The sequence below is a fragment of the Nycticebus coucang genome, chromosome 14, assembly GCF_027406575.1.
Source record: "Nycticebus coucang isolate mNycCou1 chromosome 14, mNycCou1.pri, whole genome shotgun sequence".
Classification (NCBI taxonomy): domain Eukaryota; kingdom Metazoa; phylum Chordata; class Mammalia; order Primates; family Lorisidae; genus Nycticebus; species Nycticebus coucang.
In genome coordinates this window covers 1,205,669-1,231,093 of record NC_069793.1, presented here as the reverse complement: position 1 = coordinate 1,231,093, position 25,425 = coordinate 1,205,669, and the positions used below count along the sequence as shown (strand labels likewise).

At 58.9% G+C, this 25,425-nt stretch overlaps 4 protein-coding genes across 8 annotated transcripts in view; 1 reads left to right on the top strand and 3 right to left on the bottom strand.

Moving 5' to 3' along the window:
* The window catches only part of PHRF1 (PHD and ring finger domains 1), a 32,854-nt gene extending 24,721 nt beyond the window's left edge, over nt 1–8,133 (top strand). For both annotated transcript variants that reach the window (XM_053561196.1, XM_053561195.1), the window contains exons 11-18: nt 390–571; nt 933–1,052; nt 1,614–1,768; nt 3,342–5,996; nt 6,208–6,362; nt 6,445–6,708; nt 6,867–6,995; nt 7,821–8,133. In XM_053561196.1, the coding sequence (XP_053417171.1) occupies nt 390–571; nt 933–1,052; nt 1,614–1,768; nt 3,342–5,996; nt 6,208–6,362; nt 6,445–6,708; nt 6,867–6,995; nt 7,821–7,964 (3,804 nt within the window). In that variant the 3' untranslated portion in view covers nt 7,965–8,133. The remainder of the gene's footprint in view (nt 1–389; nt 572–932; nt 1,053–1,613; nt 1,769–3,341; nt 5,997–6,207; nt 6,363–6,444; nt 6,709–6,866; nt 6,996–7,820) is intronic.
* A 361-nt stretch (nt 8,134–8,494) lies between these two features.
* On the bottom strand, nt 8,495–12,028 carry IRF7 (interferon regulatory factor 7). 3 transcript variants are annotated; one of them, XM_053562785.1, is made up of 10 exons: nt 11,475–12,028; nt 10,912–11,176; nt 10,665–10,824; nt 10,384–10,588; nt 10,232–10,287; nt 9,922–10,129; nt 9,549–9,695; nt 9,085–9,474; nt 8,887–9,005; nt 8,495–8,814 (listed from the first exon to the last, which is right to left on the bottom strand). In XM_053562785.1, exons 2-10 carry the CDS (start codon nt 10,929–10,931, stop codon nt 8,662–8,664), a joined length of 1,458 nt encoding a protein of 485 aa, XP_053418760.1. In that variant the 5' UTR covers nt 10,932–11,176; nt 11,475–12,028; the 3' UTR covers nt 8,495–8,661. The 3 variants fall into 3 exon arrangements, with proteins under 3 accessions (XP_053418760.1, XP_053418759.1, XP_053418761.1); XM_053562784.1 differs by having other exon boundaries at nt 8,497–8,814; nt 10,232–10,290; nt 11,475–12,021; XM_053562786.1 differs by lacking the exons at nt 10,912–11,176; nt 11,475–12,028 and having other exon boundaries at nt 8,498–8,814; nt 10,232–10,290; nt 10,384–10,475; nt 10,665–10,818.
* Nucleotides 12,029–12,523: 495 nt separating this feature from the next.
* On the bottom strand, nt 12,524–21,669 carry CDHR5 (cadherin related family member 5). 2 transcript variants are annotated; one of them, XM_053562782.1, is made up of 15 exons: nt 21,512–21,669; nt 21,260–21,435; nt 20,858–20,908; nt 17,778–17,870; nt 17,583–17,684; nt 17,377–17,487; nt 16,874–17,044; nt 15,530–15,620; nt 15,326–15,423; nt 15,021–15,221; nt 14,736–14,849; nt 14,570–14,654; nt 14,142–14,438; nt 13,314–13,483; nt 12,524–13,079 (listed from the first exon to the last, which is right to left on the bottom strand). In XM_053562782.1, exons 1-15 carry the CDS (start codon nt 21,588–21,590, stop codon nt 12,621–12,623), a joined length of 2,298 nt encoding a protein of 765 aa, XP_053418757.1. In that variant the 5' UTR covers nt 21,591–21,669; the 3' UTR covers nt 12,524–12,620. The 2 variants fall into 2 exon arrangements, with proteins under 2 accessions (XP_053418757.1, XP_053418758.1); XM_053562783.1 differs by having other exon boundaries at nt 13,314–13,480.
* Nucleotides 21,670–23,521: 1,852 nt separating this feature from the next.
* Nucleotides 23,522–24,519, bottom strand: SCT (secretin). Its single transcript, XM_053562781.1, has 4 exons — nt 24,322–24,519; nt 24,103–24,204; nt 23,912–24,004; nt 23,522–23,766 (listed from the first exon to the last, which is right to left on the bottom strand). The coding sequence occupies exons 1-4, from the start codon at nt 24,399–24,401 to the stop codon at nt 23,646–23,648; spliced, it is 396 nt and encodes a 131-aa protein (XP_053418756.1). The 5' UTR covers nt 24,402–24,519; the 3' UTR covers nt 23,522–23,645.
* Between the last annotated feature and the right edge of the window lie 906 nt (nt 24,520–25,425).

Here is a 25,425-nt window from a genome sequence, read left to right as displayed (position 1 = left end):
TCTGCCTGACGGCTGCCCTTCGGGTAGTCTGTGAGCCTGTGCATCTGTGGTGCACCTATGAGCCATCAGCAGAATTTTTTCATTTCCCTCTTGGTGAGTTCTCACTTGACACAAAATACCACATGACAATAGTGACACTTGAATGCCACCTGGTAACCTGCAATGAGTTGTTGCTTATGGGTGTAGATGTTGGGTATACTTGTTAATTCTTTATGGTTAAGTAAAACCTCTAAAGCTTATGATTAATTTATGCAAAGCCCTTTGGCTTTGGTTTAGTATTTACTCAACCTAGTATTTGATGTTGCTATTTAGACTTCACGTGACATTTCTAGAACCTTTAGATTTTATTCCTGTATCAGTTATTCCTTTTCTTTGTTACTTGGTTACAGAATGAAGTCACTGCTCGTTCTCGAATTGCACGGACTCTAGGCCTCTGCAGGCCGGTCCACGGAACCTGTATCCCATCGGTGTACAAGGCAGTGGACCCCTCGTTGGGGCTGATGCGAGCAGAAATTGGAGCAGCCTCTCTGTCTGTGTTTGGAGACCCCTACGAGCTGGACTCCTTTGATAGGTGACTGCCCCGGGGGATGTTCCTGCGTGGGCACCTTCTCCTAGTCCCTGGGCCTGTGGGCAGGGGCCCTGTTGTGAGTGCATAGATTCGGGCTTCATGTTTGTAAAAATCAGGGTAGCAGCCCTGTCCCAGAGTCCTCCTTAGGTGCCCTTAGCAGAGAGAGAGAGAGGTGTGGGGCAGGGCTTAGGGTTGTCTGAGAGCATTGTCTAGGCAGCCCGCCTGCCCTCCTGTCCTGTTTGTTCGGTATTCATTCATAAGCACCACCCCACAACCAGTGCTTGGCCCATCTTCCATAGCACTGTCTCTCTGGCCTTGGGGCCAGGGGTCACCTGTCTTCTTTGGCCTGTGTTTTCCCCTATAGCAGTGAAGAACTTTCTGCAAACCCTCCTTCCCCTCTGAGTGCCAAGAGAAGGGCTCTGTCCCAGTCAGCCCTGCAGTCTCACCAGCCTGTGGCCAGGCCTGTTTCCGTGGGGCTCTCCAGGTACGTGAGAACAGGGGTCTCTGGAATGGGGGGGTAGGAAGGGTACAGGGGACAGTGGCCCCCAGCATTTCCCCTTGGCTTTGACACAGGTGCAGGCAGCTCTTGCAGTGAGGGGTACTGGAGCCTGTCCTGTGTCAAGGCATGGCAGAAAAGCTTCAGTTCCCAGCCCATCTGGGAGCGTGGGGTGGGCAGCCACAGTTCTGAGCTCTGCAGAGGGAAGTGGCTCAGGCAGGGAGACCGACCCTGGTGAACCTGGCTGTCATCAGAGCCATAGTCACCTCTTGGCTGGTCTTTTCTCATTTGCCCCCTAAGAGAAAGAACTTGCCAAGCTACCAGGACATGTAAAGATGATCATCTGTCAGCCCCTGACTTTTGGTACATTATAACCAGGTCTGACAGAAACATCAGAGGTGACTTTGCCCCAAAATAACCTGGTTTTCCTATAATGGGAACTGCTCGGTAGGGCTGCTTCTCTGGGGGAGTCTGGCCCTGCCTACCTCTGGGCTCTGTGGGGATATGGGGACACTATGGCAGGGTCCATCCTTTGGTCTGTGCCCACAGGAGGGGTCTTCCTGCCTCAGTGCCAGAGCCAGATGTAGAGGAGGCCCCTGTGCCCGACCTGCTGGGGAGCATCCTGTCAGGCCAGGACCTCTTGATGATGAGTGGCGCTGACGTCACCATCCACCGAGATGGCTCCCTCAGCGCCAAGAAGACAGGTGAGGCACCTGCCCCTCCCGGCTGAACAGTCATGGGGCCTGCTGCTTTCCAGATGGCCTCTGAGTCTTGAAGTGCTGTAATTGGGTCTGAGGGTTGCTCAGTTGTTCCCACCCTTATTTCCCATCCTTCCCTGAGGGGAGTTGGGATGACAAGGGAGTTGCTCATGGAGCCCCACAAGCTGGTCTCATCAGGACCCTCTCTGCAAGCAGTAAGTAGCTCACGCCTGTGATCCTAGGAGTCTGAGGATCCCTTGAACTCAGGAGCTCGAGATCAATCTGAGTGAGAGCGAGACCCTGGCTCTACTAAAAATAGAAAAACTAGGGCGGCGCTTGTGGCTCAGTTGGTGGGGCGCCGGCCCCATATACAGAGGGTGGTGAGTTCAAACCCAGCCCTGGCCAAACTGCAACCAAAAAATAGCCGGGCATTGTGGCAGGCGCCTGTAGTCCCAGCTACTCAGGAAGCTGAGGCAAGAGAATCGCTTAAGCCCAGGAGTTGGAGCTGTGAGCTGTGTGAGGCCACGGCACTCTACCGAGGGCCATAAAGTGAGACTCTGTCGCTACAAAAAAAAAAAAAAAAGAAAGAAAGAAAAGAAAAACTACCTGGGCATGGTGGCAGGCGCCTATAGTCCAGCTGCTTGGGAGGCTAAGGCAAGAGGATCCCTTGAGCCCAGGAGTTTAAGGTTGCTGTGTTTGAGGTTTCTGTGAGCTATGGTGCCAGGGCACTCTACCCAGGGTGACAGGAAGGGGGAAAAAAGGACCCTCTGCAGCCTTATGGGCCTGGGTCAGTTCTGGCAGCAATCCTATCTTGCCCCTCACTGGAGGTCTGTGACTGGCTCAGGCACTTTCTTTTTTTTTTTTTTTTTTCCGAGACAGAGTCTCACTTGGTCGCACTCGGGAGAGTGCTATGGCATCACAGCTCACAGCAACCTCCAACTCTTGGGCGTAGGTGATTGTCTTGCTTCAGCCTCCCGAGTAGCTGGGACTTACAGGAGGCACCCGCCACAACACCTGGCTTTTGTTTTTGTTGTTATTGCTGTTTTAGCTGGCCAGAGCCAGGTTCAAATCCACCACTCTCAGTATATGGGGCTGGCATCCTACCTACTGAGCCACAGGCACCGCCCTGGCTCGGGCACTTTCTCATGCACAAGTTCTGTAACTGTTACAGTAAAAGAGAAAACATGGGCACAGCAGCAGCAGTCTGTAACCCCACAGGGCAGGAGGCAGCCCAGGCCCCACCCACCTACCCCCAGTGCCCACCTCACCAAGCAGATGGGACTTTAAAGTGCTTGGGAGGACAGGAGGAAACTATGCTCAGGCAGCAGGACAAGAGCCCATCTCTGAAATAGTAAGAAAAATTAGTGGTGGCTTGTGCCTATAGTCCAGCTACTCAGAAGCATGGGGCAGGAAAATCAGTTAAACCCAAGAGTTTGAGGCTGTAGTGAGCTGTGATCAGCCTGGACAACAGAGTAAAACCCTGTCTCTTTAAAGAAAAGTGCATGACTTAAAGGAAAATTTTGATGAAAGTTAAAGAATTTGGTGGGAAATGATTGCCATTTGATGTTTTGTTTTTTAGCTCCAGTTTCTTTTCGGCAAAACTCAGTTGGTCCCTCTAAAGGGGAAGAAGGGTCCAGGGACAGCCTACAGCCTGGAGCGCTGCCCTCAGGGAGCCCAACTGATCGCTTTTTGGGGAACAGGCCGCAGAGCTCGGGGTTGAGCTGTCAGGGCAGGTCGGCCCCAGCCTGCGCCCCCTCCCGCACATCAGGGGTACCTGTGAGGCCTGTGACCCCTGGAACAGGTCAAGCTCAGAACCTATCTGATGGGAGTGGGCCTGGCTCAAGACAGAGGGCCGGCCCGAGCTTCAGTGGCTTTCTCAAGCACAGTTTGCTTCTCGGTTCCACCTCATCTAAGACCCCCAGTAGTTATTCTAACTGTCCGTCTAAAAGCACGGTCCTGGGACATGCCCTGAAACCAGCCCCCAGGAGAGCTGATGTCGCCACATTACCCCGGATACCAAAGATCAGAAGAAACGATGGTGGCAGCAGGCAAGATACAGTCCCTGCCCGTGGGCAGAGCATTGAGATCCCTAGTGCCTGCATCAGCCGACTGACAGGCAGGGAAGGCCCTGGGCAGCCAGGGCGAGGTGCCCAGGCAGAGAGTGAGCCCAGCAATAGGGCTCCCCAAGAGCCCAGTGGGCACACGGGCAGCACCCGACCCCCAGCCCCCAGTGCCCATGGCAGCCTCTCCCCACTGGGGCCCTCAAGAGGGAAAGGTGTTGGGTCAACCTTTGAGAGCTTCAGGATCAATATTCCTGGGAACACAGCACATTCCACCAGACCTTCCAACCCTGGCTTCTGTAACACCTTCCGGCCTGTGGACAGCAAGGTGCAAAGAAAGGAGAATCCTTCACCCCTCTTCTCCATCAAAAAGACAAAGCAGCTCAAAAGCGAGATCTATGACCCGTTTGACCCTACCGGCTCTGATTCCAGTCCCCCCAGCAGCAGCCCTGAAAGTCTTGGCTCCGGCCTCCTGCCATCCGAGATCACGCGGACCATCTCCATCAATAGCCCCAAGGCCCCGGCACTGCAGACTGTGCGCTGTGTCACCTCCTATACAGTGGAGAATGTCTTTGGCAAGGAGCCTGAACCCTCTTGCAGGCCTCCCTCTGGCATGCTCAAGCTGCAGGCTGTGGGGGCTGCTAAGGTGTCCCCTGGCACGGAGCAGGAGGGACTGGACGAGGAGGAGTCTGCAGAGAGCCAGGGCACTGCCGCCCAGGTACAGAGGCTGTCCCCCCCAGAACCTTGGGATGAGGACGATGGGGCGTCTCACGGCACCTTCTTTAGCTCTGAGGAGCGGACAGTGACCTGTGTGACTATTACAGAACCGGACGCCCCACCCAGCCCGGATGTACCACACACAGCCACCCACAGGGTTGTGGAGCTGCACTCCCCTTCCCGGTCCCGCTCCAGGTCCAGTTCCCGCAGCAGGAAGAAAGCCAGGAAGAAGAAGGCGGCCAGAGAATATCGGAGAACACGTTCTGGGACCCGCTCTGGCTCCAGGGACCGGAGCTCGAGGTCGGCATCACCGTCAGGTGAAGACCACACCAAGAGGCACCGGTCTAAGGCCAAGAGCCGGAGGTCTTCCAGCGACCGCTCCAGCAGCCGTGAGAGAGCTAAGAGGAAGAAGGCCAAGGACAGGAGTGAGGAACGGCGGCGAGGGCCTTGGGGCCATGGCCACAGGCCTCCAGGGTCCCGCTCAGCAAGCCCTGGGAGCTCCTCCTATGAGCATTATGACAGCAGGAAGAAGAAGAAACGGCAATCCCGGGGGAGGGAGTGCTCCCCCCCTAGCAGCCTAGACAGGGCTCACAGGCATAGGCATCAGCGTGACAGGAGCCGCGAGCGAATGGACAAGAAGGGGGGTGTGGCCCGCCCCCGAGAGAGGAGGCGGAGGTCACCATCACCCAGCTCCGAGCACAGGGCACGGGAGACTCGGCAGCCACGTTCCCGTGAGAAGCGGCCCCGCACCTGGTCCCGTTCCCCAGAGCGGAAGGGGGCTGTGAGGGGAGCTTCCCCAGCCCCCCGTCCGCAGGGGGAGCCCAGGCCAGATGGAGACAACAGGCTGCCAGCCCTGGCAGAAGCAGGTGTATCCCCAGAATTGGCTGTGGCTGTGACCCACAGTCCACCCCCAGAGGCTCCCCCTACCCTGGAGGTGCCAGCTGAGTGTGTGCCCAACGACGACGACCTGGATTATGGTGACTCTGTAGAGGCAGAGCACATCTTTGAGGCCTTTGCAGGTGACACTGTCTTCATCCAACTTGAGGATATGAGCTCCCCGCCTTCTCCTGAAAGCTCAGACTCCTCACCAGAGCGAGGCTTTCTGCCAAACCCTGGGTTGCCACCAGCCAGCCTGGCCATGGCTGCCATCCAGAGGGAGGTGTTGCTGATCCATGGTGAAGACGCTGTCCAGCCCCCGCCCCAGGCAGAGGGCCCCCAAGACCAGCACTTGATCAGGCAGGATGTGCTTGATGCCTCCGTGGTGCCAGCTGCCCTAGGCATAGTGCCTATGGGAAAGGAGGATGGCCCCTCAGGCAGTGGGCAGGTGCAGGAGACAGCCAGGCCTGAGGAGGTGGCCCCGCAGCCCCCCCTGCTGCGCTCCCGAGCCCCAGTGAAGAGAGTCACCTGGAACCTCCAGGAGTCAGAGGGCGGGACCCCAGCACAGGACAGGGACCCTCGTGAGTAGGCGTCCCCAGCAGGGGCACTTCCCAGGCATGGGTAGGCTGGGACAGGGGAGGGTGGGGTGTCCTCCTGTGGTCCAGGCAGGAGCAGGCAGTGGGCTAAGAGTGGCTCTCACCTTCTTTGGCTCCTCAGGCCTGCAGGTTAGTCTGTGGGCCTTCCTCCTGGGGTGCTTTTCTGGAGCACTCATCTCACCTGTCTGGCCTTCAGGGACACCACTTCACAGGCCACAGAAGCCCTGGGAAGGCGTCTGGGAGGTGGAGGACACAGCCCCTGGGGGAGTCAGGCTGGTGACCGTCTCTGAGCTGCCTCTTCCCAGTCACATGCTTCCAGAACCTGGGTTCCAGGACTCGGATCCTGCTCAGGTAGGTGCCTGGGCTGGAGGGCTGTGGGCTTTGCCAGTCGCAGGAGACAGGATTTGGCACTCAGCAAAGGTGATCTTCGCAGGTCTGCAGCCCGGACTTGCCTTCTGCCGCAGCTCAGCAGCCCTCAAGCGTCCAACCCTGTGCACTTGCTGGCCAGCCAACAGTCCAGTTTGCTCTGCAGGGGGCCTTGACCCCAGTAGACTGTGGGCCAGCACAGAACCCGACTGCTGTGCTCCCTGTCGTGACCTCAGCCTCGGAGCCAGCCTGCCAAGCCACTGCAGCCAATAACTCAGAGGAGGGGACCCCCACCCCCCGACCAGCCACAGAGAAGACCAAGAAGGAGGAGGTGAGTCCCGCCCTTCAGCTTCCTCCAGGCTCCCAGCCCTGTGAAACTGCTTAGGGGCAGCAGCCAGCCTGGGGTCTCTGGAGAAGCCCGATGTTCTCAGCGCCCCAGGCCTGTGCCCATGTGGGCCTGCAGGTCACCCCGTCCTTGCTCTTGCCCAGTACATGAAGAAGCTGCACGTGCAGGAGCGGGCAGTGGAGGAGGTGAAGCTGGCCATCAAGCCCTTCTACCAGAAGAGGGAGGTGACCAAGGAGGAATACAAGGACATTCTACGCAAGGCCGTGCAGAAGGTGGGCCTCAGGGGGCAGGCGGGGCTGTCCACGCAGCGTCACAGGCAGCGTCACTGCACGGAGTGGTCAGCCATCACCCATGTGGTGGCAGGCTGTGCCCTGACACGGGTTCTGAAGTGTGTGAGAGTAGTTGGGGCTCAGCCGCGTGGGCCTGGGGCAGCACTGAGCATCCTGGCTCCATCCACTTCATCTGCCTGGAGCTGGCCCTTGTAGTCCTTGGGGAGATGCGTCATATTGTCTGTGCCTGGGACACTCTTGTCACTTGTGAAGTAACTGATATTTAAAATTCCCTAGTCGGCTGAGCGCCTATACAACAGTGGTTATGGTACCAGCCTCATGCACCAAGGCTAGCGGGTCCCAGCCCAGCCCGGGCCTGCTAAACAACAACTGCAACAAAAAATAGCTAGGCGCTGTGGCGGCTTCTGTAGTCCCAGCTACTTGGGAGGCTGAGGCAAGAGAATCGCTTGAGCCCAAGAGTTTGCGGTTGCTGTGAGCTGTGACACCATGGCACTCTACCCAGGGTGACATAGTGAGACTCAGTCTCAAGAAAAATAAAAATAAATAAAAATAAAATCACCTAGTCCATGGTTGACAACAGGCCTCCCAGCACACCTCACACCAGGGTCTCAGCTCGGGTGTGTGTCCTCCTGGCTCATGACACCTGTGAGTCCCACAGCAGCCCCATGAGTGGCAGTGATGAGCCAGGGGCTTGAGGGTACAGGGAGCAGCCCCTGCCACGCGGTCACCTGTGCGGAGGGACGGCAGGCTTTTGCTGTGGGCAGTTGGGTGTGAAAGGGTATCTGATGCCAGTATGTCTTTCTCCAGATCTGCCACAGCAAGAGTGGTGAGATCAACCCCGTGAAGGTGGCCAACCTGGTGAAGGCCTACGTGGACAAGTACCGGCACATGCGCAGACACAAGAAGGCGGAGCCTGGGGAGGATCCGCCCACCCAGGGGGCGGAGGCCTGAGGCTGGTGGCATCTCACAGGATACCATCTTTCCTGCCTCAGGAGAGAGGTATCTTGTGATGACCCAGTGTGTGCACCTGTCTTGCTCAGTTTAAACTGGACTTTTTGTATGTGTATATAGGCAATTTCCATTGTGTTCTAATTTATCAAAAATGCATTATCTTTAGAAACTTCTCTGCTGACTTAATACTTGGAAGGTAAAGCATTTGGTGATAAGGGGGCCTCCTGGCTGAAGGGGGTTGGCAGGGGTGACAAATCTCCAGACAGGCTCCTTCCTACCAGCAGCCTCATGCACCTGTCTGTGTAGTATTCCTTTCTCTTGTCCACTTTGCTCCGGTTTACACTCAACTCAGCTGACTCTCACGAAGCAGGGCAGTTTGGGTGGCTCTGAAAAGCTGGGGACAGCCACTGGGTGTAGAGCAGAGCTGGCTGCTTGTGGGCCACAAGGAGCCCTCCCTGGTGAATGTGGTGGTGAGCAGCTTGTTGGCTCGACCTTCACAGCGAGGACAGAGGCAAGAGTGGGTGTGCCGGGAAGGCCACAGTGTGCAAGGGAGTGGGGTCACCTCCCTGGGCTGTGTCAGGTCAAAGGGGGAGATGATAGGCAGCCAGAAACTGGACCCCCAAGCCAACCTTCAGTCAGGACACCAGTGCTAGTTGTGGGGTCCTCTTTATTAATAGATGGGGGGTTGGAGGCCTGCTTAGGCGAGCTGCTCCAGCTCCATGAGGAAGCGCTCGATGTCATCGTAGAGACTGCTGGTGCTGGACAGGCACAGGCTGAGGCTACTGTCGAGGGAGGACACACCTTCACGTTGCACACCTTCCAGGTAGGCGCGGCAAAGCCATGGTTCCAGCTGTGGGGAGGCCGTGTCAGGGGGCCGGGTGTCTGATGGGGGCTGTGAGCTTCCCCAAGATCCTCATCTCACCTTCACCAGAACTAGGCTTTTCTCCTTGGGCCTCCCAGCAGACAGGTCCTGCCCGAAGCCTAGGTAGATGGTGTAGTGGGGGGACCCTCGGCGCCGCCGTGCCTGGAATTCCACCAGCTCTAAAGGAGGAGCTCTGTTGAGTGTTGGGCAGGCAGGGGACCACCTGGAGACAGCCCCCAAGGCAGGTGCCTCACTGACCTTGGAAGAAGGTGCTGAAGTCAAAGATGGGAGTGTCGTGGTTCCTTGGCAGCAAGCAGGCGGGGGTGGAGGGGCTGGCGGAGCCCAGGGGGCTGCCCACCTCCCAGTACACCTTGCATTTGCCCATGCGCCGGGCCCAGAGCTGCAGCCCCCGCAGCTCCAGCTGAAGCCCGGGGGCCACGTGCCTCAGCAGCTCCTCTGTGTAGCGTAGCTGCTTCTGGTCAGGGAGTGCCGCAGGGCTAGGGAACACCACGTGCTGGGGCTCTGCAGCCTGGACAGCTGGGCCTGGGGCACCATACAGAAGCACGAAACGTGGACACACCACTACCTCCTGTAGCACTGCGCGGCCTTTGTACATGACGGTCACCTCCAGCACCCCTGGGCTGGGCTCTGCACAGAGCCAGCTGTGAGCACCAGGGATGGGTGAGAAGGGCCACCCCCCACCCCAGCCTGAGCCTGCTTACCTCCCACGACAGGGCACATGCCGGGGCCAGGAACCGGGTGGGGCTCTGCCTGATGTGGGGGCTCTGGAGCCCGGGGCTGGGGCCGAAGATGAGGGGTGGCTTCCATAGCCCATGCTGCATGTGGCTCCCCAGCAGGGAGCTGTGGGCCTGGTGGGAAGGGGAGAGTGGAAACTGCCACAACAGCCCAGCTGTCCAGCACTGTTCCCACTGAAGCACCCCTGCACAGTTCCCAGCTCCCATACCCAGGGTTCTGACTCTGCAGCTACTGTTCCTGGGTCCCCCAGGATCAAGTATTAGGCCTGGTGCAGTGTGTCCCTGTTACCCTGCCTGCCCCTCCCCCAGGCATTGCCCCTGCTGAGCAGAGCACCCTCACCTACACAGTCCCTGCTTAGAGCTGGCCCTCCAGGAGCCTGTGGCAAGACCAGGTCTGCCCCACACACAGCTTTCAGATGGTCCCCCAGGCAACTCTGCTGCACAGCCTGGAGCAAGAGGTCCCCCACATCACCAGCTGGGGCAGGAAGTGGGCACGGGACTTGCAGCTCAGGGTCTCCTTTTGGTGGGAGTGGCCCTGGGGACCCACCCTGCAGGGCAAAGACAGGATTGGCAGAAGCACTCAAATCCTCCTTCAGTCCCAGCAGAAGGTGGCAGACCCAACACCCAGGAGAGGCCAGCAGAGATGTTACCTGTGTGGGGGAGGCATCCTGGAGGGTGTCTTCCTCACTCAGGTGGATGCCTGGGTCTTCTGAGAATGGGGTGAGGTGTCAGAGGGGCTGGTAACACACCCCCAGTAGCCAGGCACCTGCCTGGGGCCCCACCCCTCCCATGTAGTCCTCACCTCTCCAGCCCCATGTTGATCTGAGGGCATACACCTTGTGAGGGTCCAGGAGGTCCCAGGAGTTGTCTTCTAGCAACTTAAAGCGTTTCGTGCTGTGCAGGGCACAGCGGAAGTTGGTTTTCCAGCCCGCTCTCTGTGCAGCCTCAGGGGGCAGCTGGTCACCTCTGCTGCTGAGTGGCCACCTGCCCCGGGCCACTGCCCAAGCCTGGGGAGGAGGACAGAAAACATGGGCCCCCAGGGCAGGGCTGCAGGTCCTCCAAGGGTGGGGGGTAGTGTCTCACCTTGAAGATGCGGGCATCAGCTTCGCCTAGGTCCCTGCGCCCAAAGTGCTTCCAGGGCACCCGAAAGCGGGTGTGGGCCTCATCCAGCCAGGTCAGCCCCTCGTAGTGGCCACTGCTGATCTCATGCAGAAGCCACTCTCCAAATAGCACTCGAGCCCCTCTGCAGGTGGAGTGACCATGCAGTGTCAGGGTCAAGCTGTCCAGGCCCGTGGGGGTTGCCTTGGGGGAGGGTGGGCCTGGTTCTCACCTCTCAGGAGTCAGGGCCATTGCTCCCTCTACTAGGACAGTCCAGGGACAGTCAGGTATTATGTGTGTCACTACAGGTGTTAGGCAGTGTGACCAGGTGTCAGGTGTTAGGGATCACTGGTGTGGGTTGAGAAGAACTTGTAGCCACCACGTTGCCTAGATGTGGATTCCTCGGCTATGATGGCTACAGATGTGGCGGGAGCAAACACAAAGTCACAGATGTTGAGCCAGCGTCCTGGCCTGGACAGGCAAGTGCAGGCTGGACCCTGCCGAGACAACGGGAATGGCCGCTGGCCACGTGGAGGGGATGCGCCCAGAGGCTCCAGGGAAAGCGAAACTGAACTGCGCGTCTCAGGAAAGCGAAACCTAAATACCAGGCGGGCGGGCGGGCGCCGGTCCCCCGGGCCCCGCCTCCCCGACGTGCCACCCTGTACGGTCCTTGGACGTCTGGAGCTGCGTCCCCCTACCTCGCCGCCCGCTGCCCCCTCGGCCTCCACAGACCGGGAAGGCCGGCCGCAGACTCGCTCTGCCTGTAGCTGCGCTGGGGTCGGGGGTCCCAAGTACCTGGTGACGCCGGAGCCGCTGGAATGGAAGTTTCATCTCGCCGGGCCACTGGGAACCGGCGCTTTTATGGCCTGGGAGGGGAGGGGCGGGGCTCCAGGTGCTGGGCCCAAGTCACGTGCGCGGCGTCTGTACCCACGGGCCCCGCCCCCGGCATCGCGGAGCGCGGCAGCAGTGGCCGGTCCCCTCCACCCGCGTGCTCAGCCCCTGTGAGGCCCAGCGCCCCTCAGGACTGCACCTCCTACACGCGGGGGGTCAGGAGTTACAGGCTGCTGGCAGGATTGAGGGGTGCATTAGAATGAGCCGGGTACTCCACGAACGAGGAAGCAAACCCGGCCTCGCGAAAAAAATCAGGCCCCTTTCGCGCTTTTTAAAATGGGTAATGGGAGGTGGGTGTGCGTGGGGAAACAGCAGCTGTGCGGTTTCAGACTAGAATACTCAGATACTCTGGAAATTAAAACTTGGAAAGGAATTCCTGGTGCCTGATGATGCTAGGAACCCACAAGGGACAGTTTGATGGCCTTCGCGTGGAAGTCCAACCTAGGATCCGCCTCCGGTCCCTGCTTCGGGACCTGCCCCCGCGGGCACCTGGCCGCACTCCGCTGGAGGCACGGCCTGCAGACCCGCGTCCTGCTCTGGCCGCCCTCGGACTCGCCAGCGCGCAGGGTGCTCCCGGCTGTGTCCCCACCCACAGACGTACAAACTTGGGAAGGGATTGTGACCCCCCTTTCCCGCGCCATGTCCCAACAGAGCCACTCCCTTCTGGGGGATTGAGGTTACTCTATGTTGAGTTGGGAGGGAAATATCAAAGCTGAGGGGGATTACGGAGATTTCCCAGTGCAGGGAGCCACCAGCCGCTCGGGCCAGGTTTACAAGGAGAGGAACTTTCGGTTGCCAGCTGGCGCTGGAGGAGCCGCGGTCTGGGGGGAAGGCGGGCACAGCAGGTGGTTTACGGGAAGTGCCCGCGCTCTCGCCCGACCGCCTCCACCCCCACCCACGTCCCGAGCTAACACGGAGTTGCAGTCCACACCCCGACGGGCTCGCCAGGAGACCCAGAAGTGTCGCTTTATTCTGCATAATGAAGGGTGGGCGAGTGTAGCCGAGCGGAACCCCCGGGGTCCAGACCCTCCAAGAGGGCGGAAGGCCACCCTAGATGTAGGTGGAGTCGTCACCAGCTTCGCTGTGGGGACTCCCACCCCGGCCCCCTTCTGCGTCCTCCTCTCCGCTGCCCTCGTTGCCTGAATCGCCAGCGCCATCTGCCTCCGAGGGGGGCGCGTTGAGGACTACGACGTCTGCCTCGGCTCCGATGTCCTCACCGAACCACACCGCCTTGTAGCCGCCTTCTGGCCGGCGCTCCTTGGTCAGGATGGACCTCACGGCGGCGGGGCTTTCTCCAGACGGGGCCGCCGCAGGGGACTCGGGGACACTTCTGGGGGGCACGGGGCTGGGGGGCTCAGGTGTTGCGGGAGGCTTTCGTGGTGCAGGTTGGGCAGGCATTGGCGTTGCCTCCGTGGGCTTGGGGCTGTGCCCTGGGCTTGGGGCGGGTGCCCAGTTGGCCTCCTCGGCAGCATGGAAGGCCTGGTTCTCAAACCCTGGGGGCTGGGGCTCCTGGGGGAGGGGGAGGAAGAGCAGAGCGGTGGGCTCTGACTCCCCACCAGGTGCTCACGCCAGTTTTCTCCCCCTGGTGTCTCTGTCCACCTGTTCAAAACTGTTTTCCCTTGGGGACTAGGTGGTCCTGGGTTCCCAGCTCCACCTGTCTCTGCCCTGCTGTCCTCACCTTTCCGTGGCTGTCCCCTTCCTCCCCCTTCCCAGTCCCCACCCCTCAGCCCCTAAAAGCCTCACCAGAGTTTTGCCAGAGCAGCACTTCAGTTGGTGGCCATAGTGCTTATGGACGAGGGCCCCCAGGCAGAGGAGGGTCAGCAGGAGCAGCGCACCCAGCACCCCGCCCAGGGTGCCCATGTCAACCATCGAGAAGCGCTTGTCCCCAGTGAGGTCATCACCTAGTGTCCCTGCTGAAAACACCTCCCACTCACTGTTAGAAGACCCCAAGCATTGCCCATGCCAGCCTGTGCCAGGCTGAGGACACCCCACAGCCATCCAAGCCTGGCCCACCTCCCAGAGCTGAGGTTCTGGGGAGCGGGCTCTGCTGGTGCCTCCACTGGGGAGCTTTGGTCCCCGTGAGTCCCTGAGGGACTTCCAGGAGCCAGGCTGCCTAGGAGCTGACAGGGCACGGGGTGGGTGCCACCAGCTCCATGTGGGACACAGGGGGCCCAACATAACAGGAAGGGCCGTGAGGGCAGCACAGGGGACGGCAGAGTGAATAGTCCTGGGAATTGTGGGGCATGCTAGACTCCAAATCTGGTTTTTGCCCCACCCTCCACCCATCTTCTCCAGGTTACCTCATTGGGTGTTGGGACTGCCTTTGTCAGACTAGAACAGTCCCCCCTTGGGACTGCATAGCCACATGGTCAGGCCAGGCTGTCCCGGGGTGGACCCTGCCCTATAGAGTAGTGGTTCTCAACCTTCCTAATGCTGCAACCTTTTTAACACAGTTCCTGTGGGGCGTGACCCACAAGTTGAGAACCGCTGCTATAGAGTGTCCTGGGGCCACCCAGAGTCCCAAGAAAGGAGAGTAAGGGTAGCTTCCAGGCAAATGGGTTGGGTGGGTACCTGAGGGCAGAGGGCTCCTGCTGGGCCCTGGGGGTGTCAGCCAAGAGGTCCCTGGACTCATGTTCTGTGCTGGGCCCCCAGTTGTGCCTGATTGCGGGGAGGTGCTGCTTGCCATACTGGGAGGCTCCCCAGGTGTGGGTGAGGCAGGTGGCCTCAGAGTTGTGCCTGAGGGTGGGTGAGGCCCTGGGCTTCCTCCAGAGCTGGTTGTGGAGGGTCCCTGAGAGGGCCCAGGGGGCCTGGGGGCTTCCACGGTTGTGCTGTGCCAGGGCTGTGCTGTTCCTCCAGCCTCTGGTGGACCTGGGGCCATGGACAGTGCTTGGGCTTGCCTTTGCCCCGCCCGGAATAATACCTTCCCTAGGGAGGGAGCCACTTAGCCGGGGGGGGGGGGACCCCAAGAGGGCTCATTGGGTCATGCCCTGCAGGCTCACCTGTGGGGGGGGCTTCCTGTTCAGAAACTCGGATCTCAACCACTGTGGTTGCTGTGCCCAGGGTCACCGTGTTCTTGGCCTCAACCTGAGGTAGGACAGGAGTTCGTCCTTCCTAGCCCTTCTTAACACCCATAGCCTTCAAGATGCCCACCCATCTGCCCTTCACCTCTGCATAGAAGACCTCCCTGAGAGCCAGCACAGTGGTGGTCAGCACTGTCTCTCCATCCATCCGGAAGTAAGAGTGGTTGGTGACTCGATAAGTGATGGCTGAGTTGAGGTCCTGGAGGCAGCAGCTTCAGTGAGTCCTGGGCCCAACCCACCCATACAGAGGGCAGGCCCCATACAGAGGACAGGCCCCGTGGGCCCAGGGTTTGGGCAGGGGCTTAGATTCCTGGGTGGCAGGAAGGGACTGATGGTCAGGCTCTGGGCAGCCCTTGGATGGGCCACGTACTGGGAACTCTGGATCCTGGGCCCGGATCCTCAGAGGCTGGGAGGGGGCAGCGGCGTCCTTGACAGCAACACCTGCTCCAGAGCCAAGTGCCACGGTGCCAAGGTACAGGTTCTGGGGGAAGTGGGGCAGGCTCCCCATGGCAGCAAGGGCCTGCACAGTGACCTGGGTCATGGAGTAGCGGGCACGGTCGGTCTGCTCACCCTAGGGGATGGGGGAGGCAGCAGTGACCAGAGAGTGCTTGAAGGTTAAATTGGTTCTGCAGCTGGAGCTCAGGAAAGGCTGCCCAGCCCGACACTGGTGCCCACCTTCACCACCAGAAGGAAGGTCCTCGGGCTGGGCACACTCCTAGCCATGGTGAGGTTGCCAGAATCTGGGTTGATGGTGAATATGCTGTCCACATCTCCTGGAAGGACAGTAGTGTTTGGCCCCTGGTCTGCATCCCTCAGGACCAGGGTCCCAGCTGGCTCTGCTCAAGGTGGGAGCAGAGATAGAGTCTGGGCTGCACTCACCATTCACGATGCTATAGATGACACGCTGGTTGATGGCCCGGTCTCCATCCTCAGCATAGATGGGCCCAGGACTCAAGACAAGTGGGGACGGCTGTGATGGTGGTGGGAGGAGCATTGTGGGGCTAGTGCAAAGGGCCCCACCTTGGGCCCTCCTATTCCCCTCCAGCCAGCAGAGGGCCCAGGGCAGGAGGCCTAGGCAGTCTGAGGGGTGTGCCTTCCTGCCTGCCGGGCCACTCCAGTTGTCCAGTTGACAATGGTCAGTAACATCCCCTTGCATCCCTTACCAATGAGCCAGGTTGCCCAGAGACATTTGATCAGTTTTTTGTTTTTGATTTTTTCTCTTTTGGTTGAGGCAGGGTCTTACTATGTTACCTTCGGTAGAGTGCTGTGGTGTCACAGTTCACAGCAACCTCAAACCGTTGGGCTTAAGTGATTCTCTTGCCTCAGCCTCCCAAATAGCTGAGACTACAGGCACTCGCCACAACACCCGATTATTTTTTGGTTGCAGTTGTTGTTCTTTAGCAGGCCCAGGCTGGGCTCAAAACCACCAGTCCGGGTGTTATGTGGCTGGCGCCCTACTCACTGAGCTATGGGTGTGGACCTTTTTTTTTTTTTTTTGAGACAGAATCTCACTGTCACCCTGGGTACAGTGCCATGGTATCACAACTCGTAGCAACCTCAAACTCTTAGGCTTAAGTGATTTTCTTGCCTCAGCCTCCCAAGTAGCTTAGACTACAGATGCCCACCACAACGCCCGGCTATTTTTTTTTTTTTAATTGTAGTTGTCCTTGTTTGGAAGACCAGGGTCAGGTTCAAACCCACCAGCCCCAGTGTATGTGGCCGGCACCCTACCTGCTGACCTACAGGCATCAAGCCTGATCAGTTTAGATAAAAAAATGCTTTGATGGAGGGGTGAGCAAACATTTAGGAAGAGGGGGTTTGTAGGAAGGGCTGGACTTCCACCTGTCATGCACCAGGGGAGCTCAGAGGGTGGGCACCGTGAGGGCCTGCAGGGAGCCTGTATAGCCCCAGTGGTGGCTCTTGGCTGGGCGCAGATGTTGCTGTTCCTTGGGAACACCAGTGTCACCAGCATCCCAGCCCAGGGCTGCCTGGCTCTACCCCAGGGACAGTGGGGTCCATGTTCCTGACAGTGATCACAGGGTCTGTTCATCTCACCACCATGCTGCTTGCAGGAATTGGTTTATGAGGAATGTTCACAATCTGTTTCAAAATCACAACTGAAATTGGCCCCTGAGCTCCATCAGGGAACCCTGGCCCCAACCCCAGTGCTGACCCTGACGGCAGCTCTCTGACCTGCCCAGCGTTGCCCCCCGACCCCATTACCAGCTTGTGTTCCGTGGGAACAGCCCCATGGTACTGGGCCTGAATGCAGACGTAACCATCGAAGAAGGAACAGGGCAGGAACCACGGGGGCCGCAGGTCTGCAGGCAGCACCTTTAGCACCAGGGTAGCGGTGGCCGTGTGGCTGGGCTCTGCACTCTCCTCTGCAGTGTCCTGTAATAGCCCATCCTGCCAGCTCAGGGCGTGGAGCAGCGTGGAGGAGCCTTGAGTGCCCAGGACTCAGGGCCGGAATGACCTGCTCACCCCCCCAGGACTCAGGGCCGGAATGACCTGCTCACCCCCTCAGGACTCAGGGCCGGAATGACCTGCTCACCCCCTCAGGACTCAGGGCCGGAATGACCTGCTCACCCCCCAGGACTCAGGGCCGGAATGACCTGCTCACCCCCCAGGACTCAGGGCCGGAATGACCTGCTCACCTCCCAGGACTCAGGGCCGGAATGACCTGCTCACGCCCCCAGGTCTCAGGGCCAGAATGACCTGCTCACCCGCACCAGCAGCCGGAAGGTCATGTTCGGCCACTTGTAGAAGTCCAGGGGCCGGTCCAGTCTCAGAGCCGGGCGGTTTGCACCCACCAGGGAGAAGAAGTCACTGGCACCCTGGAGAGGATGAGGAAAGACACAACCTAAGACTCTGCAAGGAGGAGCAGCTTCACATTCAGAGGCCAGCACTGGGCAGGGTGGGCAGCACTGACTGGGGTCACTTCCTGAAGGGTGTAGAATAAGATGTCATCTTTGTCTGGGTCCTCAGCCTCCAGCTCTGTCTCAGGGATGACAGTAGAGTTCACTTTAGTGTCCTGGGGGTGAAAAGGGGTTTGGTCCAGCCACATGGACCCTCCTAGAGGTCAAGGTCCCCAGCCCCTGGCCCATTTGCAGGCCCCCATGCCCACCTCCTCCACGGCCTTCTCTTTGGTTGTGAAGGGGAACACTGGGGAGTTGTCATTGACGTCCAGCACTGCCACGAACACCCTCAGCTGGGTCACCTGGAGAGGGGGGTCATCAGCTAGTCCATACATCCGTTCAGCAGATGTTGGTGAGGGCTTATGGTGTAACTAACTGCACGGTTGTAGGTGGTGGGACACAGCGGTGGGAAGAGACCGGCCTGTGCTGGCAGAAGTTATAATCAGCAGGAAGTAATTTAATTCATAAAGTTCGCCAGAGGCAGCAGGGGGTGCTGGAGGAAAAATAACACAGGTACTGCCTGGGGACGCAACCAGCAAAATCTCCAGTCAGGAAAACAGCAAAACAATTGAGTTTCCTCAAAAATAAATCTCCAAAGGCCAGGTGCAGTGGCTCACGCCTATGATCCCAGAACTCTGGGAGGCTAAGGTGGGTGGATTGCTTGAGAGCAGGAGTTTGAGACCAGCTTTAGCAAGAGAGAGACTTATCTCTAAACATAGCTGTGGCAAGCGCCTGTAGTCCCAGCCACTTGGGACACTGAGGTAAAAGGATGGCTTGAGCCCAAGAGTTTGAGGTTGCTGTGACTATGACGCCATGGCACCCTACCCAGAACGACAGAGGGAGACTCTGTCTCAAAAAAATAAAACAAATAAATAAATCTCCAAGAAAGAAGAACAGAGGATAAATTATAGATTAAAATAAACATAAGGCTGGGTACGGTGGCTCACACCTGTAATCCTTGTACTGTGGAAGGCTGAGGCAGGAGGAGTGCTTGACTCAGGAGTTCAACACTTGTCTGAGCAAGAGTGAGATCCCGTCTCCACAAAAAGTAAAAAACCCAGCCGGTGTCAGGGTGCTTGCCTGTAATCCCAGCAACTCAGGAGGCTAAGGCAGCAGGATGCCCACGAATATGAGTTGCTGTGAGCTATGACACCACTGCACTCTGCTCAGGGAATAGGAGTGAGACTGTCCCAACAACTAAAACAAGGTAAAAGAAACCTAAGTAGCCAGGCTGGGGGGGCTCATGCCTGTAATCCCAACACTTTGAGAGGCAGCACCAGGGGGAGGGTCACTTGAGTTTAGGAGTTCAAGACAAGCCTGGACAACATAGCAAGACCCTGTCTCTAAAAAAACTTTTTTTTAAATTAGCTAAGCATGGTGGCACATGCCTCTGGTTCCAGCTACTCAGGATGCTGAGGCCGGAGGATCACTTGAACCCAAGAGTTGAAGGCTGCAGTGAACTGTGATTAATAACAGCTTAATAACAATGACACCCTGTCTCAAGAAAAAGAAAGAAGGAAGGAGGGGGGGAAGGAAGGACGGAAGGAAAGGAGAGATGGAGGAAGGAAAGGAGGGATGGAGCCAGGAAGGAAAGAAGGGACAGAGGAGGAAAGAAAAGAGAGAGGGAGGACGAAGGAAGGAAACTTAAGAGAAGTATCAACCAGTTGGGCTCGGCACCCATAGCTCAGTGGTTAGGGAGCCAGCCACATGTACCGGGGCTGGCAGGTTCATACCTGGCCATGGCCTGCTAAACAATGACACCTGCAACAACAACAAAATAGCCGGGTGTTGTGGCGGGCACCTGTAGTCCCAGCTACTTGGGAGGCTGAGGCAGGAGAATCGCTTAAGCCCGAGAGTTTGAGGTTGCTGTGAGCTGTGACGCCATGGCATCATAGTGAGGGCAACATAGTGAGACTCTGTCTCCAAAAACAAAAAGAAAAATAAATATCAACCAGTTGCATTATGTGGACTTTGCTTGGATCTTGATTCAAACAAAAAATTGTTAAAGGGCGGCACCTGTGCCTCAAAGGGGTAGGGCGCTGGCCCCATATGCCAGAGGTGGTGGGTTCAAACCCAGCCCTGGCCAAAACTGCAAAAAAAAAAAAAAAACAAAAAGACCTTATGAGACCACAGACAATTGCTGGATGTGTGGCAGTGACTCTCAGTCACTACAGTTCTCAGGCGTGACAACCAGTACCACAGCTATGTTTAAAAAAGAAGGGTTCTTATCTTCTAAAGACACATCCTGAGGCACTTATGGGTAATGTGCTGTCACTGGGGGGCCACACTCTCTTTTGCAACTTTACTGAATAAAAGGCTAGAAAATGAAGCAGGTGGGGGTGGGCTGTGTAGAGGGGGCGGATGCAGCTTCCAGCAGGGTGGTCAGGAGATCCCCTGATGGGGTGAGTGAGCCCAGAGCTGAGTGGGGCTGAGGAGTTTGCACACCGCTCCAGGCCAAGGGGCAGGGCTGAGGGCAGGGGTGTTGGGAGTGGATTCAGCTTTGAGGAAAGAGTCCTGGAGGTTTTAGGCAGAGTGGGGCTTATGAGGCCCACAGGGACTGCTATGCCTTGGGGAGAGTAGACTGGAGTGAGCAGGGCAAAGGGCGGCAAGTGGACTGGTGGAAAGTTTTTTTTTTTTTTTTTTTTTGAGACAGAGCCTCAAGCTGTCACCTTTAGTAGAGTGCTGTGGCATCACAGCTCACAGCACCAGCAACCTCCAACTCCTGGGCTCAAGCGATTCTCCTGCCTCTGCCTCCCAAGTAGCTGGGACTACAGGCGCCCACCACAACGCCCAGCTATTTTTTGGTTGCAACCATCATCGTTGTTTGGCAGGCCTGGGCTGGATTCGAACCTGCCAGCTCAGGTGTATGTGGCTGGCGCCTTAGCCCCTTGAGCCACAGGAGCCAAGCCTGGTAGAAAGTTTTCAGAAAGAAGTACGGTGCTGAGAGTCTGGTGGGGGTTGGAGGTGGGAGAAGTGGGGCAATTCTGGGTCTGGCCCAGGGAGGAAGGGCAAGACTCAAGGTGCCAGTAACCAGCAGGGGGCGTAGGGGAGCAGGTGGGGACCTTGGAGCCTCTCTGGGTGGGATATCTGCTGGACAGATGTCAGGGATGGGGGAATACTCGGGGGTTCCTGTGTCTGAAGCTCAGGACAGAATTTGGCTGGAGGAAGTGTGGGTGTCCTCAGTGGAGGGGTGACATTTAAAAGCACTCTTGGCTGAGGTCACCAAGGCAGAACAGAGCCCAGCTGAGCCCCAGTGATGGGGCAGGAGAGGGGTGAGGGCAGGACTCACCAGCGTGCCCCCCCGTGTGCACTCCAGGTGGGCCTGCAGCAACGTGTTCTCCTGTGGAGGCAGAGGGGCCTTGGGAATTGGGGATCCCCTGCCCAGCAGCCACAGCCACTGTCCCCATTTCACAGTGGGGAGACTAAGGTCAAGAGGGACAGGTGCTGGCCCCAGGTCCCTATCCTCTCATTGGTGGCCACTCTGAGGGCATGGGCCCTGGCAGCCAAACAGCCCCACCCCACCTCTCATTCAGGGCCTGAAAGGCGTCAGTGGCTGCCTGAGGAGCACAGAGCTCTCAGGCCCTTCCAGGGAAAGTGTGGTCCCAAGATCCCCAGAGAGCCCCACTCGAGAGAAGGGCATGGGTGCCTGCCTGTGTTCCGTGGGGCATACCCCTGCCAGCCTACAGCCCACCTCGTAATCAGGAGTCATGTTGAGAAACAGCTGGCTCCCCTGGATCCGAAATGCAAAGGTGGTGGACGAGGGTCCAAGGGCCACCTGCTGGCCCTCCGGGACATAGATGTCAACCAGGGGCTCGGTGAGATTTGTGTTCTCCTTGACCTCGAAGAAGGTGTTGCTCACAGAGCAGACTGTGAAGTTGGAGAGGGGGGGTCAGTGCCCCCAACTCCAGCCACCCTGCCCTGCCCACCCACACCCAGCACGTACCCTGGGCCGTGGCACCCGGGGGTCGACTAAGCAGCCCCAGGAGCAGCAGGGGTGGCCATAACCAGGCCCAAGCCCCCATCTTGGCAGCTGGCTCCTGACAGGAGGGTCCTAGCCGGTCTGGCGTCCGGGACTGGCAAAGTTCCTGCCTCAGCAACCTTTGTCCCTGCCAGGCACCGCCCAATTTATGATCTTTATGACCAGCCCCCGCCAAGGGGGCTCCCGCCGGCCGGCTCAGTCCAGCTGCAGCAGCAGAGAACATGGGGTGGCCATTTGTACCAAGCAGGGCGGTGTGTGGGATCTGCTGGGGACTCAGCCCACAGGCACCAAAGTGGCAAGTGGCTAAGGCTGGTCTGAGGCCACGACCTGGGGATTTGGGTGGTAAAAGCTGGGGGGGGGCTGCAGACTGGGGAGAGGCAGAGGGCTGGGGAAAGAAGGTGGGGTGCTGGGCTCGGCCCTGCATCTGGGTTTTCTATCCCAAATCCAGGCTGCCCTCTGCTCAGCTCTTCCCCTAGACTCTCTCTCTCTCTCTTTTTTTTTTGTTTAGAGACAGAGTCTCACATTATCACCCTCGATAGAGTGCTGTAGCATCACAGCTCACAACAACCTCCAACTCCTGGGTTTAGGCAATTCTCTTGCCTCAGCCTCCCAAGTAGCTGGGACTACAGGTGCCTGCCACAATGCCTGGCTATTTTTTTTTTTTTTTTTTTAGAAACAGAGTCTCACATTGTCACCCTTGGTAGAGTGCTGTGACATCACAGCTCACAGCAACCTCCAGCTCTTGGGCTTAGGCGATTCTCCTGCCTCAGCCTCCCAAGTAGCTGCGACCACAGGTGCCCGCCACAACACCCGGCTATTTTTTTTTTTAATTGCAGTTTGGCCGGGGCTGGGTTTGAACACGCAACCCTCCATATATGGGGCTGGCGCCCTACTCATTGAGGCCACAGGCGCCGCCCCGCCTGGCTATTTTTTTGTTGCAGTTTTGGGGGGGCTGGGTTTGAACCCCCCACCCTTGGTATATAAGGCTGGCACCCTACTTAGTCACAGGTGCTGCCCTAGAATTTCCTTTATACAAAGTCCCTAAGGCCCCCCCTTGCAGCTCAGATGCCAGGGGCTCCCTTCCAGGTCCACTCCCCTTCCTCTTTTCTCTGTGTCATGGGGACACCCCTGCCTGTCCTCTGCGTGGAGCTGGGCAGGGTCCCAGTGATAGTGATGGCAGGGCTGTGAGGGGCAGCTGGAGGATCTTGGAGGGCCCTGGTGCCCAACAGAGTGGGGGAATCCAGTGTGGCTCCCCACCTGCCCTGCCCCTTTCTTTGGCACCCAAATCTCCCCTCCCAGCAGCTGGGGAGAGGCCTTGGGGCGGCACCAGGAGGGGGGCCGCCTGATGGGGCAGTGGGACCCCTTTGCACCTGAGGCTCCTGGCCTTCCTCTGCCGGCACTGAGCCACACTGCTCCACTCCTGACGCTCCTGACCCTGGGGAGTGCCCCAAGGTCTCCTGCACTACCCCCACTTGGAGTCATCCGTGTCCCTCCCCAACAGACCACACAGCTTGACATGTTGGTGCTAAGATTTATAGTCTAGAGTCCTCTAGAGTCCTCACTCTGGAGTGGATTGGCATCCTTGGTGACACCCCCACCTGCCACCACATCCTGATCACCTGAGCCCCCTCCTCACATCTCCCCATCACCCCCTCCATAAACACTGACCATGTGGCTCCTGGGGCAGGAGTCAGGGTATCCTGAGCCCCTGATATTTGCTAAGTGGATGACAAGGGCCAGGGAGGGAGCAGGAGGAGCTCAGCCAGGACGGGAGGTGGCCCTGATGCCAAAGATAGGATGAGGCATCAGGCGGCCCCCAGTTTAAAGGGCAGCTGGGTGTGGCCACAGCCCTTCCACGGGATGGGCGGGGACTTCTTCACCTGACAACCCCCCTGAGCAAGGGCAGCCCTCACGGTAGAGGAGGGACACACGACAGCTCATGACAGCAGAGGAGGGACACGCCAGACTCCCGGGTCCAGGGTCTGAATTCTTCCTTTATTGATGCCAAGCGCAAGTCCCCTCCCCCATACTCTCTTCCCTGTCCAGGCTCCTTGACCAGGTCCAGTGGTGGGGAGGGTCCTTCCCCCTCAGGGTTTCGTCAGGGCCTCGGGGTTCCTTTAGCAGTGGCAGCTGCTGGTTCTGAAATCATAACCCTAGACCTGGGCCTAGGGGGCAGCCAGGGAGACCAGGTCCGATCCAAGGAGGCCCTCAGGGGCGTCCTGCGGAGACAGGCAGCTCAGGGGACGGGTAGTGGAGCTGGTGATCCCACCCAGCTGGTGAAAGTGGGCCTTCTCCGGTCACCAGCGCTACCCCCGGGGCCCCAGGATATGGAAGGGGGGTCAGGGGAGCTGGCGGGGTGCTCACCAGGGCAGCAGGGGGAACGCTCGGGACCACAGCAGGCAGAGATGGCCCTCCACGGCCTTGGACTCGGCTGTGCTGTTTTCTCCGTCCTGCTCGCTGCCCCACGCACCCCACAAATCAGAGAATTAGTCCTGGAGCTGGAGGTCTGACATGCGGCCTGCCCCCCTCAGCGGGCCCCGCCCGTGTCCCCTCACCTGCGCTTGCCCACCAGGCCCTTGAGCAGCCGCTGCAGCCGCGCGCTCTCCCGTAGGCGGCTGAGCTCGCTGGTGAACGTCCCGTCCGAGTGTCGCCGGGCCCTGGGGGGTTGGCGGATCAGGCGGGGTCAGGGCCACCCCGGGGCGGGGTGGGGGGAAGCGAACCGTCCTGGCCCGGGGTGGGGTGGGGCCAGCGCGGGTCCAGGGACGCGGGCTCACCTGAGGGGCGCGGGGGGCGCAGCGGCGACCCCGAGGAGGAGCAGCAGCAGCAGCAGCAGCGGCGGTGCCCGGGAGGACATGGCGGGGCGCGGTGCGCAGCCGAGCCCCCGAGCCCCCTTTATAGCGGCTCCCGGGAAGGGGCGTGCGGGAGGCGGTCAGCACCGCCCCGGCTCCAGGCGCCGCAGCATCGATCTCGGGAAGGTCAGGGCCGCCCCCCCAGCTGTCGCCCTGGCCGCCGCCCGCTCCCACCGCCGCGTCGGCGCCCCTCGGGCCGGGGAGGGGCGAGGGTTCGGCCGGGCGCGGAGCGGCGGGTCCTGGGCGGCAGCGGGGACACCGCTGGAGCTGGAGGCAAGGGGGCAGCTGGTCCTCAGGAAGGACTCTGGAGCCGAGAGTAGATGTCCCAGCCAGGGTGACAGGTGGAGGGAGCCTTCACTGAGTCCGCTGCAGAGGACAGACCCAGGGCCAGACTTGTTCTCATGATAAATGAGAGATTCATAAACTTCTGAATAGTCTCTTCAATGTTTCAAGCTTTCCAGGAAACTGCAGCAAAAGATTTCAAAACTGGCCCCGTGTGGGCTCAAGGCCCACTGCCAGGGAGGCGTGAGGCCTGCCTGGCCTGCCCCTGCCCTGCCACGAGATCACACGTCCCCACGTCTGCTGGCGGAGGTTCCCGCCTCACTGGGCGCCCTTCCTCAGGACCCTCCTCAGCATCCTCACCTTTTACTGAGCCTCAGCTGGGGCTCTGCAGCTTCAGCCACACAGTTCTCATCTTGCCTCTTGGGTGAATGTTATTTTCAATCATGACTTCTTCTGAAGTACAGTTCTATGAAGTTTTGTTGGTCGATTGGTTCCAGAGATGGGGTCTTGCTATATTGCCCAGGCTAGAGTGCAAAGGCTGTTCACAGGGCTGATCACAGCTGACTGCAGCCCTGAACTCCTGGGCTGCGTGGGCTGCTGGAGTAGTTGGGACTGGGGTGTGGGCCATCACATGTGGCCACCCTGTAAGGGAGCTCAGGCTTCTGAGTACCCCCAGTAGGCTGGCTCCCCCCAGGATGCCCTGAGCCTCTCAGTATCAGTGCGGACTCCTTGCCCCTGGCAGCCATA

Coding starts and splice junctions, on each gene's coding strand:
- SCT (XM_053562781.1), bottom strand. CDS start 24,401: ATGTCCTCCCGGGCACCGCCGCTGCTGCTGCTGCTGCTGCTCCTCCTC. Junction 24,205..24,321: donor GCGCCCCCCGCGCCCCTCAG/GTGAGCCCGCGT, acceptor CCAACCCCCCAG/GGCCCGGCGACACTCGGACG. Junction 23,767..23,911: donor GCGTTCCCCCTGCTGCCCTG/GTGAGCACCCCG, acceptor CTGTCTCCGCAG/GACGCCCCTGAGGGCCTCCT.
- IRF7 (XM_053562784.1), bottom strand. CDS start 10,931: ATGGCCCTGACTCCTGAGAG. Junction 10,291..10,383: donor ATCAACATGGGGCTGGAGAG/GTGAGGACTACA, acceptor CCCCATTCTCAG/AAGACCCAGGCATCCACCTG. Junction 9,696..9,921: donor TCTAAGCAGGGACTGTGTAG/GTGAGGGTGCTC, acceptor CCTTCCCACCAG/GCCCACAGCTCCCTGCTGGG.
- CDHR5 (XM_053562782.1), bottom strand. CDS start 21,590: ATGGGGGCTTGGGCCTGGTTATGGCCACCCCTGCTGCTCCTGGGGCTG. Junction 21,436..21,511: donor CCCGGGTGCCACGGCCCAGG/GTACGTGCTGGG, acceptor CCAACTTCACAG/TCTGCTCTGTGAGCAACACC. Junction 14,850..15,020: donor CCCAGGATCCAGAGTTCCCA/GTACGTGGCCCA, acceptor TGCTGCCTCCAG/GACCTCAACTCAGCCATCAC.